Source organism: Phascolarctos cinereus, unplaced genomic scaffold (assembly GCF_003287225.1).
Source record: "Phascolarctos cinereus isolate Bilbo 61053 unplaced genomic scaffold, phaCin_HiC Scaffold_4;HRSCAF=312, whole genome shotgun sequence".
Taxonomy (NCBI): Eukaryota; Metazoa; Chordata; class Mammalia; order Diprotodontia; family Phascolarctidae; genus Phascolarctos; species Phascolarctos cinereus.
In genome coordinates this window covers 202,026,716-202,046,474 of record NW_027555847.1, presented here as the reverse complement: position 1 = coordinate 202,046,474, position 19,759 = coordinate 202,026,716, and the positions used below count along the sequence as shown (strand labels likewise).

Genomic DNA, 19,759 nt, shown 5'->3' with positions numbered 1-19,759 from the left:
GAAATTCAGAAGAAAGATTATGTATTTGGGAGTCATCAGCAGGGAGATAATACTTGAACCCACGTAATTGAGACAGCTGAAAGAACTATGAGAAAGCAGAAGGCCCAGGACCAAAGTCTTGTGAATACCCATGCTGATCAATCAACAAACATTTATTGTGTCTACATGCTGGACCCTTTGCTAACTGGCAGTGGTAAAAATACAAAAGCAAGAGAGCCCTTTCTCTCAAGAAGCTTACATTTTAATAGATAGGAATGCTAAGAGGGGAAAGTATGATTGGTGAACCTGAAAATGATACTGGAAAAGTGCAGTTGTGTGGGTAGTGTGACCACTATACATACTGTCCTTGTGGATGAGATTGAGCTATATATGCTAGATAAAAATACAGTAGGTAGACATGGACCCAAATGACCAACCATGGTCAAAGTATACTCAATAACTGATTGATATTTATTTGAAAGAAGTTACTTACTAAGTAGTGTCTCACAGATTTGTTCTTGGCCTTCTGCTACCAAACGTTTTTATCAGTCACTTGGAAGATGGCATTGGGTGGTATGCTTGTCAAGCTAGACAATGACATAATACTACAACAGATAACTAACATGTCAGTTGAGAATCTAGATTCAGAAAAATCTCAACAGGCTGTAGGATAAACCAAATACAATGAAACAATCAGTATGAATGTAAAGTTCCACAGCTGGGTTTGAAAAACCAACTCTATAAATACCAAAGAAGTGTGTGTGTTGTGTGGAGAGATCAGTTCCTGTGAATAAGATCTGGAGGGATATGTGGACTGAAAACTCAATGAGACAACAGTATGCCTTGGCAATAAAAAGCTTCATTAAGAGTGAAATAATATCTCAGATGAGGAAGCTAATAGTTCCACTACATTCTATCCCAGTCAGGCCTCATCTCAAGTACCACATTTTAGAAAAGACATAAACAAATTTAACATCTCCAGAAGAATGTGATCAGGACAGTGGGAGGACAGGATAACATGCCAAATAAGAACTGAAGTAAATGGGAAGGTTTGACCTGAAGAACAAAAAGACAAAGCAAACATGAAAGCTGTCTTTAAATATCTGAAGGCCTATCATGTAGCTTAATGATTGAAGCTATGGTAGTTGATGAGATATCTGAAAAAGAATGGAGAGAAAGTAGAAGAACCAGGACAAAGCCCTTGCTAATCAATTATCACATTGTTTCACTTGGCCTGAGAGACAACTAGGAGCAATGACTAGAAGTTGCAAAAACTCAGATTTAGGTTTCATGGAAGGAAAAATTTAATGATGTGAGCTATTCCAAAAGGGGAATGGGTTGCTTTGGAAGGTTTTCCTTCATTGTAGGTCTTCACACAGTCTGGATAATCACTTGTTAGGAATGTTACAGAAGGTATTCTTGATCAGTTATTGCTTAAATTGGATGATTCTGGTGGTCCCTTCCAGTTCTTAGGTTTTTGTTTTTAAATGAAATGAATTCATGTTACAAATTTTGATATTCTGTGATTTCAAGAAAGAAATGAACTCTGGCTAAAGATTAGAATAGTCATTAAATTTATGAAGTTCAATATTCAATACACCTCCTTTGATGCTGAGGAGTATGTTCTCAGGTCATACTACTGCCACACAACAGAGACCTTTCTGATCATCTGCATTTTTAATAATGTTACTCTATAATGTGAATTCTTTGATGTTAAGTAAGATGAGACCTGGTGGGAAAGGCTTTCCCAAATGGATTACATTTACAGGATTTCTATCCAGAGTGAATTCTATGATGCTGAGTAAGGCGAGACCTGATGGTGAAGGCTTTCCCACATTCACTACATATATAGGGTTTCTCTCCAGAATGAATTTTCTGATGTTGATTAAGATTTGCCCGCTTGGTGAAGGCTTTCCCACATTCACTACATTTATATGGCTTCTCTCCAGAATGAATTCTTTGATGAAGATTAAATTGTGAAATATAGCTAAAGGCTTTTGTACATTCATTACACTTGAATGGTTTCTCCCCAACATGAATATGCTGGTGTTGAGTAAGGTTTGCCCGCTTGGTAAAAGCTTTCCCACACTCGTTACATTTATAAGGTTTTTCACCAGCATGAATTCTTTGATGTTCAGCAAGCCGTGATCTGACAGTGAAGGCTTTACCACATTCACTACATTTATAGGGATTCTCTTCAGAATGAATCCTCTGATGAAGATTAAGTTGTGAAATTAGACTGAATGCTTTTCCACATTCAGTACATTTAAATGGCTTTTCTCCAATATGAGTATGTTTATGTTTATTAAGGTGTGTCTTCTGAGTAAAAGCTTTCCCACATTCATTACACTTATAGGGTTTCTCTCCAGAATGAATTCTCTGATGTTGAGTAAGATGTGATCTGATGGAGAAGGCTTTCCCACATTCATTACATTTATGGGGTTTCTCTCCAGAATGAATTTTCTGATGCTGAGTAAGGTTTGCTCGTTTATTAAAAGTTTTCCCACATTCATTACATTTATAGGGTTTTTCTCCAGAATGAATTTTTTGATGTTGAGTAAGATTTGCCCGCTTGGTGAAGGCTCTTCCACATTCATTACATTTATAGGGTTTCTCTTCTGAATGAATTTTCTGATGAAGATTAAATTGTGAAATCTGGCTGAAGGTTTTCCCACATTCAGTATACTTAAAAGATTTCTTTCCTGCATAGATCCTTGGGCACTTAATTAGGTACGAATCATTTTTGAAGCTCTTTCCATACATATGACACTTACAAAGACTCTTTACTGTAGGAACTCTCTCCTGTGTAACTAGGATTGACCTTAGACTGAAGTTTTTCCCAAATTCATTTCTTTCAAAGCTTCTTTCCTTACTTGATATTTGTTGAGATGTGATTGTTGATTGCTTTACCAGTTTCTCCTGGTGGATGTGTTGCCTTACTAATGTATCATAATGTATAAAGGATTCTCCCAGTTCAGAGTGCCAACAGCAATGCCTTGTGGATCTTTCCATTATCACCCTCTGAGATGATTCTTTTGCAAAAGTGTCCCATTTTGTAACTGAATCTTTGGCTTTAGGCACAGTGTTCCAATCTGAAAGAAAAAAAAATATATGTATATATGTAAATTTTCCTCATGCCAGAAGGAAAAAAAAACTGTTGCCACTGGAATAGAATAACAAAGTGGAAAAAATGTCTAAGACAGGGATTCATAACTTGGTGGTCTATGAACTTGTTTTTAATAGTATTTTAATGATTATATTTCAATAAAATTAGTTTCCTTTGTAATCCTATGCATTTTATTTTAGGTATTTAAAAACATTCTGAGACATAGCTAATAGTCTTCACTAGACTGCCAAAGAGTCCATGACACAAAAAGTATTAGGAGTCTCTGGTCTAAAGTAAAATACGTTAAATTTATTTAAATTCTTTTTTTTTCTCTTTTTCTTTTCTTTTTTTTTTTTGGTGATCAAGCTAGTTAGCAACAGGGAAAAAAAAACAGCTTAGGATATTTTGTCTTCTGCTTACCCATGTTCTCCCCTTCAATCCATAAAGCCCTTTACAAAAACTCTCCATTTCTGAAATTGTGATAATTAGCTGGCCAGACCAATTGAAGTAATTTTTGTAGCACACTAGTTCTCATAGGTGATAGCTTTAAAATGCTAAACAGAGAGACTGATGAACTCTCTACTCTCACTCTCACCATCCCATTGAGATGATCACTACTCTAGAATCTGCAAAGTATCATAGATGGAACTTTTTGTATAAAAAGGGAAAACTCATGAACTTTCTTCTATTCCTTCTCTATGCTTTCTCACTTTGTGACCTCATCATATTCTATGTATTTAATTATCTCTATGCCAATTACTCTTATCTCTATCTCTAAATCCAACCTAGCAGACTGGATTCACTACAAATTTATGTCATTTAGTCTAAACTGAGCCTTCACCACAGGAAGACAGTTATTTACTTTTCCCTAATTGAGTCTCTATCTCACTTGCCCCAGCAACTGTTCTACACCTTTCCTTCTATCCTCCAGGTAATCCCTTCTCCCTCAGCTGGGGATGTTAAATCATACTTTACTGAGAAAACAGACCATTCACCACAAGTTCCCCTTTTCTATATCACAAAATCACTTGACGTCATCACTCATCTTCTCCTTTACTGTAGTCTTTAAAAAAGATTTCTTGCTAAGGCCAACCCCTTTACATGGGCCCTTGATTGCATCCTTCTTGCATCCTCCGGCAGACTGCCCCCATGATCATCCCCTCTTGGTCTCTAATCTTCAATTTCTCCCTATCTATTGGTTCCTTCCCTGTTACCTATAGGCAGCCTTGGAAAGTCTCCTCCACCTTGAAAAAGACCTCATAGACAATACCAACTCTTCCAGATAACCCCTACATATTTCCTTCGCTTCACAGTCAAACCACAAGTAAAAGCTATTTCCTCTCTAGTTTACTTCTCAGCCTTTTGCAATCTGGCTTCTGACCTTATCACTCAACTGAAACTGCTCTATCTGTTGCTCTTTCCTCAATCCTCCTCCTTCTAGATTTCTCTGAAACATTTAATACTGTTGACCTCTTAGATACTCTCTCTCTGGGTTTTCATGACATTGTTCTCTCTTGGTTTTCTTCCTCTTTTTTCAGTCTCTTTTGTTCGTTTATCAACCATATCTACATTGCTAACCTTGGGTTTTCTTCAAGGCTCTGTCCTGGTTCTTTTATTCTCTCTATTCTCTCATTTGGTGAATTCTGGTTCCTGGGATTTGGTTATCATCTTTATACAAATTACTGCCCAGTCCAACCTTAATCTCTCTTCTGCGTGTCAGTCATTCAACTCCAAATGCTGATTAGATATTTCAAACTAAACGTCCCAGAGGCATCTCAAACTCAACATATCAAAAAATGAACTCATTATCTTCCCCCCACCCCACCCCAAACCTTTCCAAAATTTTCCATTTCTGTTGAAAGTTTCCTAACTTGTGTCTCTGCTTCAGGTTTTTCCCCCTTTCAACATATTCTCTGCATTAATGACAAAATGATTTTCCTCATATTGTTGTTTTTTCAGTCATGTCCAATTCTTTGGGACCGCATTTAGGGTCTTCTTGGCAAAAATATTGGAGTGGTTTACCATTTCCTTCTCCAGCTAATTTTACAGATGAGGAAACTGAGGCAAACAGGGTTAAGTGACTTGCCCAAGGTCACACAGCTTGTAAGTGTCTGAGGCCAGATTTGAACTCTGGAAGATGAGTCTTCCTGATTCCCAGCCCAGTGCTCTATCCACTGCAACACTTAGCTGCCCTTTTTCCTTAAGTATAGGTTTGCCTATATCACTCCCCAACTAAATGAACTCCAATGGCTTCCTCTTGCCTTTAAGATACCACCTCTTTATAGCTTTCAAAGCTTCTTACAACCTGGCCTTAACCTACCTTTCCAAACTTATTATATATTACTCCCCTTCATGCACTTTTAGTCCCAGCCAAACTGGCCTCCTTGATGTTCCTCACATATTAGACTTTATCTCCCACTTCTATGAGTCTGCACTGGTTGCTCCCCATGTCTGAAATATACTGCCTCACTTATACCTCTTAGAATCCCTTAATCCCTTCAGATGACTGTTTAACAACACCTTCCACATGAAGCCTTTCCTGATTCCTCCAGCTGCCTCCCCATTCCCTTTTATGCCCACTTACTTCTGCATGTGTTGTTTCTCCCAAAAGAATCTGTATTTCCAGGTCCTAGAACAGTGCTTGGCACTGAGGAGACGCTTAATAATTGGCTGCTGCCATCTTTGGAAGGATTCTGAACTGCTATTCTCCCTCTTCTTCACTTTACTTCATGCTGTCCAGGTAGCAGAAGGAAACCCTTCTCTGGTCCTGCAACCTTCTTTGAAACCTATGGTGGTCACCATCCACCACTTTATCAACAGAGATCCTTGAGGAGCTGCTGCCCTTTCTCATCCTCCTGTCCTCCACTGGCTGATCTGGCATATTGAGTCCCTGTGGTCTCAACTGGTAGACACCAAACTTAAAACACTGACCTGAGGAGCAAATCATCTTAGCTTTACCACAGCTGAGATCTCTATTGGCTATAAAGAACATCCTTCAGTGAAATTTAGATTTCTAAGTTTTATGAATGTGGCCTGTTTTTTTCCTTCATTAGGCTGGACTACAGAGTAATTTATTACTAATGACTCACTTGGAGAATAATTGCTGTTAAATGTAGAAAATAATGTGAATATAAGAATCTGATCAATCCTCAACATTAATTATTTTCTACAAACTCCCAAAGTAACCCTTACTTCTCTGGAAAAATAAGTAGGACACTAAAACACATGCTTACATAGAGTGAGCTAGTTACATATACTCATTTATATCATAGCATCAAAAATTTAGAGCAGAAAGTGACTTCAGAAGTCTTATAATCCATTCTCTTCACTTAAAAGGTGAAAAAAATAAAGTCTAGAGAGGCTAAGTGATCAAAGTTACACAGATTATAAATGGCAGAACCAAGATTTGAAATCAAGTTTTCTAACTCTGAATCATCACAATGTCTCAATTACAGCATAATATGCAGATTTTTTTTTACTAGCAACCTCAAGACAAAAGAGGTTGTTAGTAAAAAGAGGTTAAAAAAGCAAAACATGCCATATAATTGTGAGTTATTGTCAGTATTGATTGTTCCCATATATAGACTTTCTATCTATGAAGAGACTTAGAAAAGGGAAAAGGAAACAAAGGCAGAGGTTACACAAAGTAGATATAAAGCAAATATTAATGAGAACAGGATTAGAATGTAAGACCTCTTCACCTTACACCTGTACTCTTCCAATGTATCTTACACTCAATTGTCAGATTAAATTTCTACAACAATACGTTTATTATATCATCATCCACCAATGGTACTCCACTTGACCTAAAAGGTAAATTAAAACACCTCTGACTAAAGTGTAATGAGATGCCTCTGGATATAGTGTATTCTTCATAACAGTTCTTCAAATGGAGACAGGGTGATAACTCCCAGGGAAAGGGAAGATCTTTTTTCAGATATAGGCTGGATTTGATAGCCTCTGTGATTCTACTCAGTACCATCAAAGGAGGCAGGGAGGTTAAATATGAAAAGAACATACAGAAGAAACAGTTTCCATAAAATAAATGGAGGTAGAAGCCACCTTTCAGGAGGTTAAGAAGGGAATGGGAATTTGGAAGCAGAGGCACAGGAATAAACTATTTTCTGACAATGAAAAAACATATGAGAGTTCAAATGAGCCTCTGCTCTTCTTCTCACTCCTGAAAGACTTTGAGGAGAACTTCCTAGGCCAGCATTTCAGAAGCGTATTCTCCTTCACTAACTGCACTGCCCAATCTGTTGCTTGTAAGAATTGTTTTCATTCACTCACATGAACTGGTGCCTTTTGGAGTTTCACTACCCAACATCCCTGGAACTTTTCCATCTTCCAACTGAGAGATAACATCTGGTTTGGAGGTTGCTGAAAGACCTGTTCATGGAAAAGAAGTGAAATAGACATTGTTTTTTCTCCTAAAAAAAGAGACATGCCAGAATATAATTCAGGCTCCTTCATATTTAAAGAAGAGCGGATATGCTAAGAAGGTCCAAAGAGCAGTTCAAAGGACTTCGGAAGAGTATCCAATATCATGTTCCCACAAAGTCTAAGTGTCCATGGAGTGGATTTAGATTGAGAAAGGTACTTAAGTTACTAATCTTTCCTTCTAGGAGGGTATAGATTTCTCCGCTGAGTTATCTGTACTCGGTATCAGCAGACAGTGTTTGACGTGTAGAGGAGTAGAGCGTGTGGAAAATGCAGCATCAGGGATATGAATGAGTTAAGTTATCTCATTTTTATTTCTCTAAGGCAAAGAGATTTATTTTTCATTTAGAAACATACAATAAGTATCTTGTTGATTGGTCCAAAAGCATTTTAGAACGTATTTTCTACAAATTAAGACCAAATTCAGCTAAATACTTTGAATATCCCATGGTTTTAAAAAATCTACAAAGTAAAAATACCACCAAAGTAAAGATTTGGAGTAATAAGGGAAATATTTACCAAGAAAAACTAGGTTCCTATAAGTTTCCAGTAGCACTTCTCTGCAGAGGGCCTGTTCAACAGGGTTCAGTTGTGCCCACTCTTCCCAGGTAAAATCTGGAGCCACATCCTTAAATGTCACTGATTTCTGAAACACCAAACACATTTGTGCTCATTCATGAGACTCCCTGAAATACTTACAACTTCTCCTCTATCACTCTCTTCCTAACAAGAGAATTCCCTTTTCTAATTTCTGTCAGTTGTAATATATAATCTTGGACAAGATGGAGAGAGCCCAGGTGAAGGCGAAATGCCTATTTAGTAGTCTCACTATGTATTTCATATTTTTATATTTAAGTTCTTATTTATGTTTTAGTTCAGTCATTTCAGTCATGTATGACTCTTCATGATCCCATTAAGGGTTTTCTTGGCAAAGATATTAGAGTGGTTTGCCACTGCCTTCTTTAGCTCATTTTACAGATGAGGAAACGGAGTCAATCAAGGTTAAGTGACTTGCCCAGTAAGTGTCTTGCCACTTGTCTGAGGCTGGATTTGAATTCAGGTCTTCCTGACTCCAGGTCTGGTACCCTATCCATTGTGCCACCTAGTTGCCCATCAATCATTTGTAGAAGCGTATAATGTGATGGGTTACTGTATAGTGTTTTAAATATCTATCAGTGTGTGCTTGTGAGTTTTGGGTTAAGCATTTCTTTGATAGGGAAGGAAATAGCTTTCCTATATCTGATCTATTTGTACAAAGTATCTACCCTCTTATTAGGGACTCTGTTAATCCCTTTTATGAAGGAATATAGTAAGCACTTAATAAATGCTTTTGATTGGCACTATGCAAGAGCTATTCTTAGGGTATAAAAGATTGTCTCTGGGGCTCCATGGAAGGGGAAAGGGATGGTAAAAAGCTATAGTGTGTGAGAAGTGCTTGATCTCTTTACTCTGGGGTCAGGATACCCCAGGACATGAACCAGGTGCATGTGACCCAGAATTGAGACTTTTTAGAAGATGAAGGCGTCAACCTTCACCCTTCACCTCCTGGGCCCATGGGCTTTTTTTTTTAATATTAAAAAAGTTACAGATTATTATCATTCTATGAGAGGTCTCGTAGTAAAGCAAAACAATTAAACAAAAGTAATAATATAGTGACCTCATTTACAAAATCATGCAACATTTCACAACTATAACAACACCCCATTTTTAAATAAAAAAATGAACAGAAATCAATTCTCTCTCCTTCCCACCTCTCTCCTCAATGAAAAAAAATAAACCAAAACAAATTCCTGTAACAAAAGGGCATAGTGAAGCAGAAAACAAATCTCATCATTGTCTGTATCTAAAAACATGTTTTATTCTGTACCCAAGATCTATCACTTCTCTGTCAGGAGGTAGATAGTATGTTTCATCATTAATTCTCTGGAATCATGGGTGGTCACTGTATTGATCATCGTTCTTATACCTTTAATACTGTTTTTACTGTCTTGTTATTGTATAAATTGTTCTGGTTCTGCTTATTTCATTCTTTATCAGTTTATAACTCTCCAAAATTGTTCATTTTTAGAATATTCATGTTATGGTAGAAATTGTTCTGATTCTGATTCATTCTGCATCAGTTCATATATGGCTATGTTTCCTTGAAATCATCTCTTTCCTCATTTCTTACAGCACAATAACATTTATCATATTCAGATACCATAATTTGTTCATCCATTCCCCAATTGATGGGCTTTCTAGGTTTTTTTTTTGCCCTGACAAAAAGAGTTTTATAAATAATTTCATACATATATGACTTTTCCCTCTTTCTTGATCTCTTTTGGGCATAAGCCTATGTCTGGGTCAAAGGGCATATACTGTTAAATAACTTTTTGTATTATGACTCCAAATTGAATTCCAGAATATTCCAGAATAGCCATTTACCGGTTCACCCACAATGGAGTAATGTGCCTGTTCAGACACATGGATTTTCACACAAATAAGAAAACTGAGAAAGATGGAGTAGTTAAATAGACTCACGATCATATATTTAAAAGAATAAAATGCCAGAAATGGAAGGTTCCTTAGAGATCACATAGCCCTCATTTTACAGGTGAAAAAATAGAAGCCCAGAGAAATTAACTGACTTGCTCAGGGTCACTTGGCTAGTTTGTATAAGTGGAATTAAGGTGTGCTACCTCTGGCTTCAATTCTCTTTCTACTATACATTGTAGTTTAATAAAATTGCATTATTAATATAGTTGAACTTAATTATTTTGAGGGGATTGTATTATTCAAATTGTGGATCATACAGGTCTTTAGAATCTCTATCTTTCTCTATCTTTTTATTTATATATATATATATATATATATATTTTCTCTATCTATATTTTATTTTACTTAGTACTTTATTACTTATTGCACCACAGGAACGGCAGGGTCCATTTTTGCCAATTACTATAAATTCTATTAAGAGAATACTAGGAGTTCGATGACAAAAATACGGTTTGATGATTATTTCTAAATTTGATTTTCCCACAGTATCCTGCTCTATATCAACAGTAAGAACTGAGAACTGATTATGCTATTTCATAACATCAAAGATAATAAAGCCCTATGAATCTATAACAAAAACGTATGAAATTTTAAACATTTTAACTTTTTTCAATTGAAAGCCATTTATTTTCTCTCCTCTCATCCCTATTCCCCCAAATGAAAAGAAAAAAAAACAAATCCTTTTAACAAACAGACATGATCAAACAAAACAAATTCCTGCTTGGGTCATGTCTATGAATGTACACCTCATTTTGCATGGTGAATCCCTTGCTTCTCTGACAGTAGGTGGGTAGCCTCATTCGTCATCATCAGTCCTCTGGAACTATGATTTGGTCACTTCACTGATCAAAGTTTTTAAGCCATTCAACATTGGTTTTCTTTACAATGCTGTTGTTAATGTATATATTGTTCTGTTTTTACTCATTTCAATCTACATTGATTCATACATGTCTTCCCAGGTGTCTCTTGAAACTGTCCCTTTCACCATCTCTTATGGCCTCAAAATATTCCATTACATATGATACCATATATGATGAGTTGGTAAGCCATTCTCCATTTGAAGTTCTAAGCAGTTTTGTAGAATGCATTAGTGGACTTGTTTTCCTGTAGCACCACTAACATTTCTCATTTTCCTTTTATACTTAGAATTGCTTTAATTATCTCTAATTAATAATGATTTGGATCTTTTTAAAAAAATATCATTGTTGATAGCTTGGATTTCTTTCTTCTTCTGGAAAACTTCCTCTTTATATCTTTGGACCATCTATCAATTGGGAAAGAATCACACTATTATCAGAGAAACTTGCTAAAATGATTTCTCCCCAGTTAACTGTTTCACTTCTCTGCCTTTTTTTTTTTCTGTATTGAAAATTGTCAACTTTATCTTATGTAATCCTTTCTATTCCTTGTTTGGGCATGAATTTTTTCTATCTATAGATCTAAAAGTTAATTTCTTCCTCATTCTTCAGTTTTTTTGACATGACCTTTCATATCTTAGTGATTATCTATTCAGACCTTGTCTTGGTATACAGTGTGACTGTTGGTCTAAACCTAATTTTTAGCGGACTGTTTTCTAGTTTTTCTATTAGTTTTTGTCAAATAGAGAGTACTAATCCTAATTGTTGGGATTTTGGGGTTGCTACCATATGTTCCATATCTAATCTGCTCCACTAATCAGCCTCTATCTATATATTTTAAACACTAACAATTCTTTTTATGATTATTGCTTTGTCATATTGCTTAAGATTACTGTCACACTCTGTTCTTTCCCATTTTTTTTCAGTATTTTCCTTGAGATTCTTGATTTTTTGTTCCTCCAGGTAAGTTTTATTATTTTTTTCCTAGCTCCATAAGATGATCATTTTGTAGTTTAATAGGTATGGCATTAAATAAGTAAATTAATTTGGGTAGTATTGTCATTTTTAAGACATAGATGTCCATAAACAATGAATATTTCTTCAGTTATTTACGTTTGTCTTTATTTCTACAGAGTGTTTTGTAGTTGTATTTGTATAGTTCTTGTATGTGTCTTGGTAGGTAGACTCTCCAAGTATTTTATATATTTTGTAATTATTTTAAATGGAATTTCTTTTTTTTTTTGCTGAGTTTTCTTGGTAATATATAGAAATAATAATATTGATGTATTTTATATCCTTTGATTTTACTAAAGTCCTCAGTTGTTTCAATTAATTTTCAGTTGACTCAGGATTTTCTAAATAAACTGTTATGCAGTCTGAGCCCCCCCCCCCCCGCAACAGTTTTGCTTCCTCTTTGCTAAGGTTTATTTACTATTTTCTTCTTGTCATTAGCTAGCATTTCTAATTAAATAGTAGTAGTGATAATAGACATCCTTGCTTTTACCCCTCACCTAACTGGAAAGGCCTCTAATTTATCCCTATTACACATAATATTGGTTCTTAAGTTTTAAATAGATACTATTTATATTAAGGAAAGGTCCATTTATTAATGTATTTTTAAACAGGAATGGGTATAGCTTGTCAGAAATTTTTAAATTTATATGATTTTTGTTGTTCTTGTTATTAATATGGTCTATTACGTAGGCAATTTTCCTAATAAAAAACCAACCATCCATTTCTGGTATACATCTAATAACTATATGTAATCTTTGTGATGTGCTTCTATAGCCTTTGTTAACATTTTATTTAAAATTTATGCATTAACATACACGAGGGCTATCAGTCTTAATTCCCCGCTCCCCCCCCCCCGCTTTGTCTCTCCTTAGTTTACATATAGAGATCACAGTTTTAAAATAGAATTTGGAGGATATTTTTGCAGTTTATATAATACTGTAATTGATTGTTCTCTGAGTGTTTCATAGAATTCTCTTGTAAATCCATCTCATCTGAGGGATTCCTAACCCCTGCACCCTGGGAGTTAGTTTTTGGCTTATTTAATATCTTTATTCTGAGATTGGGTTATGTCGGTTTCCTATTTTGGTTTTCATTTCTGCAAATATTCATGAATTTCATTTAAGTTGTTGGTTTTATTGGTATATATTTGGACAAAATACTTTCTAATAATTGTCTTTTTTATTTACTTGTGAATTCCTTTTCATTTTTTTACTCTTTAAAAAAAATCAAATTAATTTTCTCAGAATTTCTATTTTGTTGTTTGTTGTTTTTTTTAATGTTAGTTTTGTAGTTTTTTAGCTGCATGCCCAATTCACTTATCTGTTCTCTTTTTTTGTTGATGAAAGTATGTAACAAACTAAATTTTCCTCTTGCGAAAGTCATCTATCTCACCAAAGGTCCATTTTTTTTTCCCTCTATAGGATCACACTGTTTTACTTAGTATAGTTTACTGAGTTATTATTGTTGGTTATATCTTTTGCCTTTTGGAATACTGTATTCCAAGCTCTCCACTTTTTCATTATGGCAGCTGCTAAATCTTGTGTGATCCTGACAAAGGCTCCTTGGTACGTGAATGTTCTTTCTAGAAATTGAAGTAAATTTTGTTTAAGCTGGGAGCTCTGGATTTTGGCTAGGGCGATCCTGGAAGTTTTCATTCTGTGGTTTCTTTCAGAGGGGGACCAGAGGATTCTTTTCTATTTTCATTTTTCTTTCTGGTTCTAATAAGTCTGGACTTCATTCATCATTTTTTAGATATGGTATTAAAACGTTTTTTTGAGTTGTTTTGGGCTTTTTCATATCCAGTGATAGTTAGACTTCACTTTGATCTCATTACAAGTCAGTTTTTTTTTATATTAGGTAACTTACATTTTCCTTTATTTTTTTTCCAGGCTTTTGGCTTTGTTTTTAGTATTTCTTGTTGTCTTGTGGATTTATTAACTTCTGTTTGGTTCATTCTAATTTTTAGGGAATCTGTTCCTTGGGTAAGGTTTTGTATCTCATACTAACTTGTTAGTTCTTCTAAGTCTTTCCACTATTGCTCTCAATTCTTTTCTCTAAAGCTTTCATTTAATTTACGATTTTTAAACTCTTTCTTCATTTTTTCCAAGAATTCTACATGACCTTGTGGCCAAGTTTTTTCTTTGAGGCTTTGCTTATAGATGTTTTGGAATTAACCCCTTCTTAGAGGTTTGTGTCTTTGGCATCCCTGGCTCCATAATGGCTCTTTTTTTGTGGGTGTCTTTGGTTACTCATTGTTTCAAACCTACTTCCTGAATTGGGATTTTATGTTAGGAACAGGCTCTGCACATTTCTGAGGGGAATGTTTGGGGCCTTGTTTGGTCATGCTATTCATTCTCTGGGATTTGGCTGCTGCTTTTTTCTGGGTAGACTATTGTGTTCTTCAAAGATCTAAGTGGTAGCTCAGGCTGGGTATTTATAAATTTTCAGCATGTCTTAAGGGGTCTGATCTAGGGAAAAGTCTGATTGTTGCTTCGGCCCCCTTCCCGCTCTCCTTTCCCTCCCCCCCCACCCCAGTTTGAACTTTTCATGATCTCAGTCCTAATGTGAGTATAGGTGCAGGCCTGCTCTAGTTGGAGATCTACTAGGCAGCTGCTTGCTCCTGTCAGCTAGCTAGAAGGTTCAGAACCATATAAATGCAGGGCTGTCCAGATGAACTGAACTCTGGGTATGAAAGAAGCTTGACCTGATAAGGGTTAGTAGAATGTCCTGTTCTCAACAGCCTGAAATAGTCAGTCAGACAAACTCAAGAAAACTACACATAACATCATTATTCCAGGCAATTCGACTCTTCATTATCTTTCACCCTACCCTCCAAACAATCATCATTTATTCCTAACACTCTATTTTCATAATTTCAATTGCCTTCTCAGAAAACTTGAATGGTTCTCTACTGGCTCCAACATGAAGTCACAATGGCATTTGAGAGACCATCTTCAAACCTAGCTCCCCACTATCTTACCTTTCTAATCTAGCCAGGCCACTATATTACAATGGCTACTGCAGAAAACATGTTCAAGTCCACTTCTACGCATGAGCTTATGGTATTACCTACATCTGGAATCTACTGTCCCATATGCCGTATTTAATTAAATTTTAGTCATCTCTCAGGATTGTTCTTCAATCCATGTAGATCTCTTCATTCTTTGATCTCATATAGAATTTACTTTCTGTATCACACCTTCTGGCACTGTGAAGTCTTGGAATCCAAGACTTTTTGTAAACTTCAGGATGATTATTATAGTACTGAGCACAAAGCAGACAGAAGTAAATGCTGGGTAGAGAAAAGAAGGTACTAGTAAATGAGTACTGCTCTATAGTGTCCATCATCTACTAAGATATGCCTAGTCTCCTGTGACCCAAAAAGAGGGGTTCAGACCTCTTTGTAAGTTTCTTTTTGGACAAAGAAACTCCAGGGAAAAGGAAGGAAAAGTGTCTACCAACACAACCAACTCTTCAGAAAAGGGAGAGGAAATTAACTTACCTGAGATCTGCTTATTGGGATCACAGTCAGCATTCCTTCTCTTTCTCTGTCTCTGTCTCCCTCTTGGGGAAGGACAGAATCTTGAGAACAGAGAGCTGGGAAGGAGGAAGTATGGAAATAAGATTAGTCTACAAGCTCAGAAAAATTAAAAGAGGATAATGCTACCTGGGGCCCTGAGTTTGTCTGTGTGGTCTAAATAGGTTCCAAGGACAGAAGTCTGGTTTGGGATTTAAGACATGTGGTTTAATTTCACAATTCTGTCTCTAATCTAATATGTCCTCTGGAATGTGTAATAAAATTCTTTGCAACAGAAACATCTCCACTCAATGAGAAAATATGAAATGATCAATTTGCTAGGTTCCTTTTACATTAAATTAATTCAGAAGAGTTTAATATCTTCTATTTATCATTAAAATAAAAAATAAAAGGTTGAAGTAAACAGACCTGGGACCAAGACCAACCTTAATTATTGCCTTACTTATGTAATCCTGAGTAAGCCAGTTGATTATATTTACCTTCATTTTTCCAATTTTTAAAATTGTGATAGTTGTAATTATTTAGCCCACAGAGATCTTCAAAGGATAAAAAAACTTTATAATTTCAAGGTATTATTATGGAACCCAATGTTCAGAGTCATTGGTTGACGGATGGCAATTCCAATAAACCTTTGAAAGTAAGCTGTGAAAGTTCACAGAAGAGCTAAAGAGTTTACTGTTCCTTGCTTTTCCACCAAAAAAAATAGCCAGTAAAAAACATGCTTTGTAAAGCTGTAAGGAGGGGATTGAATTAGATAAATGAGATAGAATACTAACGTTGAGGCTAAAAAGGTTCTCAGCACCCACAAAGTAGATGGTGCTTGCCTCTTCTCCTCCATCAATCCAGAGATCTCCCTTCTCCTCTACTGTTTCTTCCTTTCACTACTGTTTCTCCAAGGATACCTCAAGTTACACATTTCCTGTTCTCATGTCCTGAAAAGACTTTACTCTCTTTCTTCTGTAACTCTCACCTTCTTCCTCAAGCATCTGGGTCAAATCCTCCACCATAGTGACCACCTCCTCAATGTTCTCTGGATGTTGTGACTTCACCCAAATCCGGATCTCACTGGGCAAGATGGTCAGGAATTGCTCCAGCACCAGCAGCTCCAGGATCTGCTCCTTTGTGTGAATCTCTGGCCTCAGCCACTGAAGGCAGAGTTCCCAGAGCTGGTTCACAGCCTCACGGGGTCCAGCTTTCTCTGGGTACGGGAAAAATCTGAAGTTCTGGCGAGAAGCCTCATGGTTAAATTTCTCTTTTCCTAGAATGGTTACCCTTTCCTTGGGGGCATCTGCTCTCAGTAATCTATCTTGTTCATATACATCCAGGATTTGGGGACTTAGAGTCATCATCTTATTCAGGGTCAGCATCTTTCCATTGGAGACAATCATGAGGGACTTCAAATCTGTATTCTTAGCAAGGAGTCATTTCCTTTCAAGTTGAACACCTACAGACATCCCTGATGTATACTGTAGGTAGAAATTCATCATGGTCGGCTGGGGAGACCCAGAAGCACCAGTAATATCATCTGACCCTGTAGAGATCGATAAGACACTGTAGACATGCAAACTACAAACAAAGTGATTAACGGGCTGCAGTGGGATATTGTTGTTAAGAAAGATATTTAGCTTTCAGCATTGGCTCAAGTATACATAATAATTGTTCATAGGTATTTAGTGCTTTACAATTTACATAAATTTCCTCACAATCACACCATCAACTACATAGTATAAATCTAATCATCTGCATCACACAGATGAAGAAACTAAGATTTAGCCAGCATAATTCACTCAACTTCATACAAGTAAAAATAGCAGGACCAAGACTTGAAATTTGACTTGGTCTAGTCAAATATACATAGATCTAGTCAAATGTATCTAGGTCTCTTGGTCTATAAAAGATACAGATAGAGACAAATACAGAAATTGATTTTGCCTCCTATCACATCTATGCCACTCAGAGCTGAAAGATACATGCATTCCCCTCATTATAAACAAAATTTACAAGGACAGAGACTATCTTATTCCTCCATTAATCTGACATAGCACTCGGTATTAGGCTTTGCACACATAGTGAGTACTGTATAAATGTTTGTTGAATGTAGAAATGTCATTGGAAACATCAAAGAAACTGGCTAAGAGTACAGGTTTGGATCAAAGAATCAAAAACTGGGAAAGACTGTACTTACCTACAAGGTGATGAATAAAACCATTAAAAAATATGTTCACTCATTGCACACAATATAGGGGCCTATTTGGAAAGTACCTTAACAGTCAAGAAAACCACTCACAATTTGAGGAATTCCCACATTCCTTTACTAGAAAAACCTAGGTAGTTCAGGTAGGGGAGGTTCCTAAATGTACACTTCTGTGGAAAAATGGGAACTAGCCTTTGATTTGTCGTTTTAAAATCAAGGTTAGCAACTTTCAATTAGTACACTGAAAATTTGTGCACTCTTTTAAAACCCCTTTTGAGTATGACAGAATCAGAGGCAATATTTAGGAGTGACCCAAGGTACTGTGTGTACTCACAAGTGATTTGTGTCCTAAGAGGCTACCTGGCTCAGTGAATACAAAATCAGTCTCCCAGTCAGGAAGACAGGGGTTCAAGTCTTACTTCTGACACTTATTGGTTATGAGCCTAGGCAGATCATTTAACCTCTCGATATCCCTCACAATTTACCTTCTTTTGTGTCATGCACCCCTTCCCAAGTTTGGTGACACCTGTGGACTCCTTTGTTATAATGTTTTAAATGCATAAAAAATATCTAAAAGAAATCAATTATATACTCACATATATAAAATTATAAAATACACTGATCAAAATGTCTTGGTTTTTTTATGTTTTAAAAAACAGTAGGAGCTCATGGCCTACAGGTTAAGAATGCCATCTCCTCTCAGTCGAACAGCAAGTACCTAGCCATCCGAGAAGAGAGAGTTTCAACACCAGTGAAAATTCCAGGTTGGGTGCCAAAGAAAAGTACTCACAAACGAAATTAATATTGGAGGCTAAATAATACCTCTCAAATGCTAAGGAAACAGGGAAGAGAAAGGCCACACCCTCTTTTGTGTCATGTACTGCTCTGGAAGTTGGATGAAGCTTTTGGACTCCTCAGAATAATGTTTTTACATGCATAAAATAAAATTTATTTAAAAAACCCAATTGTATTGAAATACAATTCTAAATTTAAAAAACAACAACAATAACACACAGACACACACATACAGGGTTAAGAAACCCTGCTAAACTGAAGAGTCCCAATCCATCTACTCCAATTGTCACCAAGAAGCCTAATTCCAAATCTGGGCAGAGTGAAAATTCACACAACCCTCTCTCCTTTTCTTTTATCCTTCCCCCCCTCCTTTTCTATTTACTGCTCCCCTCCTCCCCGCCAGGGATGTGCAGCGTCTGTGGCCCCGAAGAATCTGAAAGGGAAAATGGGCAGGTGAAGGGAAAACTATGCAGAAGGCGGAGGGCGCCTCTTGAGTCCACAGCGCTTCCCGGGTCCACCCTCCTCCTCCCCAGTGCGAGGCTCCCCCGGGTCCTTCTCGCAGCGCTCCCAAGGCAAATGAACCGGGCTGAGGTTTTCCTCTGCTTGCCTAGAAGCGAGACCCCCAGGACACACAAAAGTGCACACGCACACACCACACACACATACGTACGCACGCACGCACACACGTGAACTCCTTACACTGCTGCCAGATCACGCCGGACCCAATCACGCTGCGGGGAGTCGAGTTTAGGGGTTGGACACCTGGACTGGCGGGGTCGCTCTGACTTCTCCCAGGCCCCAAAAGCTCACTGGAACAGCTGCTGGGGAGGCAGTTACCGTAATGGGTAGGATCGTGCGCACTCAGCTTCATCGTTGCCGGTCGCCAGTTCGTGGTCTCGGAACTACGATTCCCAGAAACCTCTGTAAAAGCACCTTCCCTTCACTCTCCTGGGTTCTCAACTGGTGTTCAATCTTTGCAGTCGTGTCCGACTCTTCCGTCACCGCAATTGGGGTTTCCATACTGGAGTGGTTTGCTATTTCCTTCTCCAGCTCATTTTACAGATGAGGAAACTGAGGCAAGCACTGTTTCTAAAAGCACAGGGTAGTTCCTAAACTTTTTCGGGCCTCTTATCCCTTAGTTTTCAGTACAACTTTCTCCTATTCTCAATTCATTATGAAAGGAAATATATTCTTCAGTTTTCCATTAATATGCATATAAGGAAAAAAAACTTCCTCTATTCAGCAAGAAAGGAAATAAGTTTTACATTTTACTTTGCACATAAGAAATAAAGACATTAAAT

General features: G+C 36.9%; 1 protein-coding gene across 1 annotated transcript; it reads right to left on the bottom strand.

The window, feature by feature from the left end:
* Positions 1-1,259: 1,259 nt before the first annotated feature.
* Positions 1,260-19,332, bottom strand: LOC110200848 (uncharacterized). Its single transcript, XM_020976233.2, has 6 exons — positions 19,158-19,332; positions 16,440-17,000; positions 15,434-15,528; positions 8,045-8,171; positions 7,376-7,474; positions 1,260-3,071 (listed from the first exon to the last, which is right to left on the bottom strand). The coding sequence occupies exons 2-6, from the start codon at positions 16,855-16,857 to the stop codon at positions 1,753-1,755; spliced, it is 2,058 nt and encodes a 685-aa protein (XP_020831892.1). The 5' UTR covers positions 16,858-17,000; positions 19,158-19,332; the 3' UTR covers positions 1,260-1,752.
* Positions 19,333-19,759: the final 427 nt, after the last annotated feature.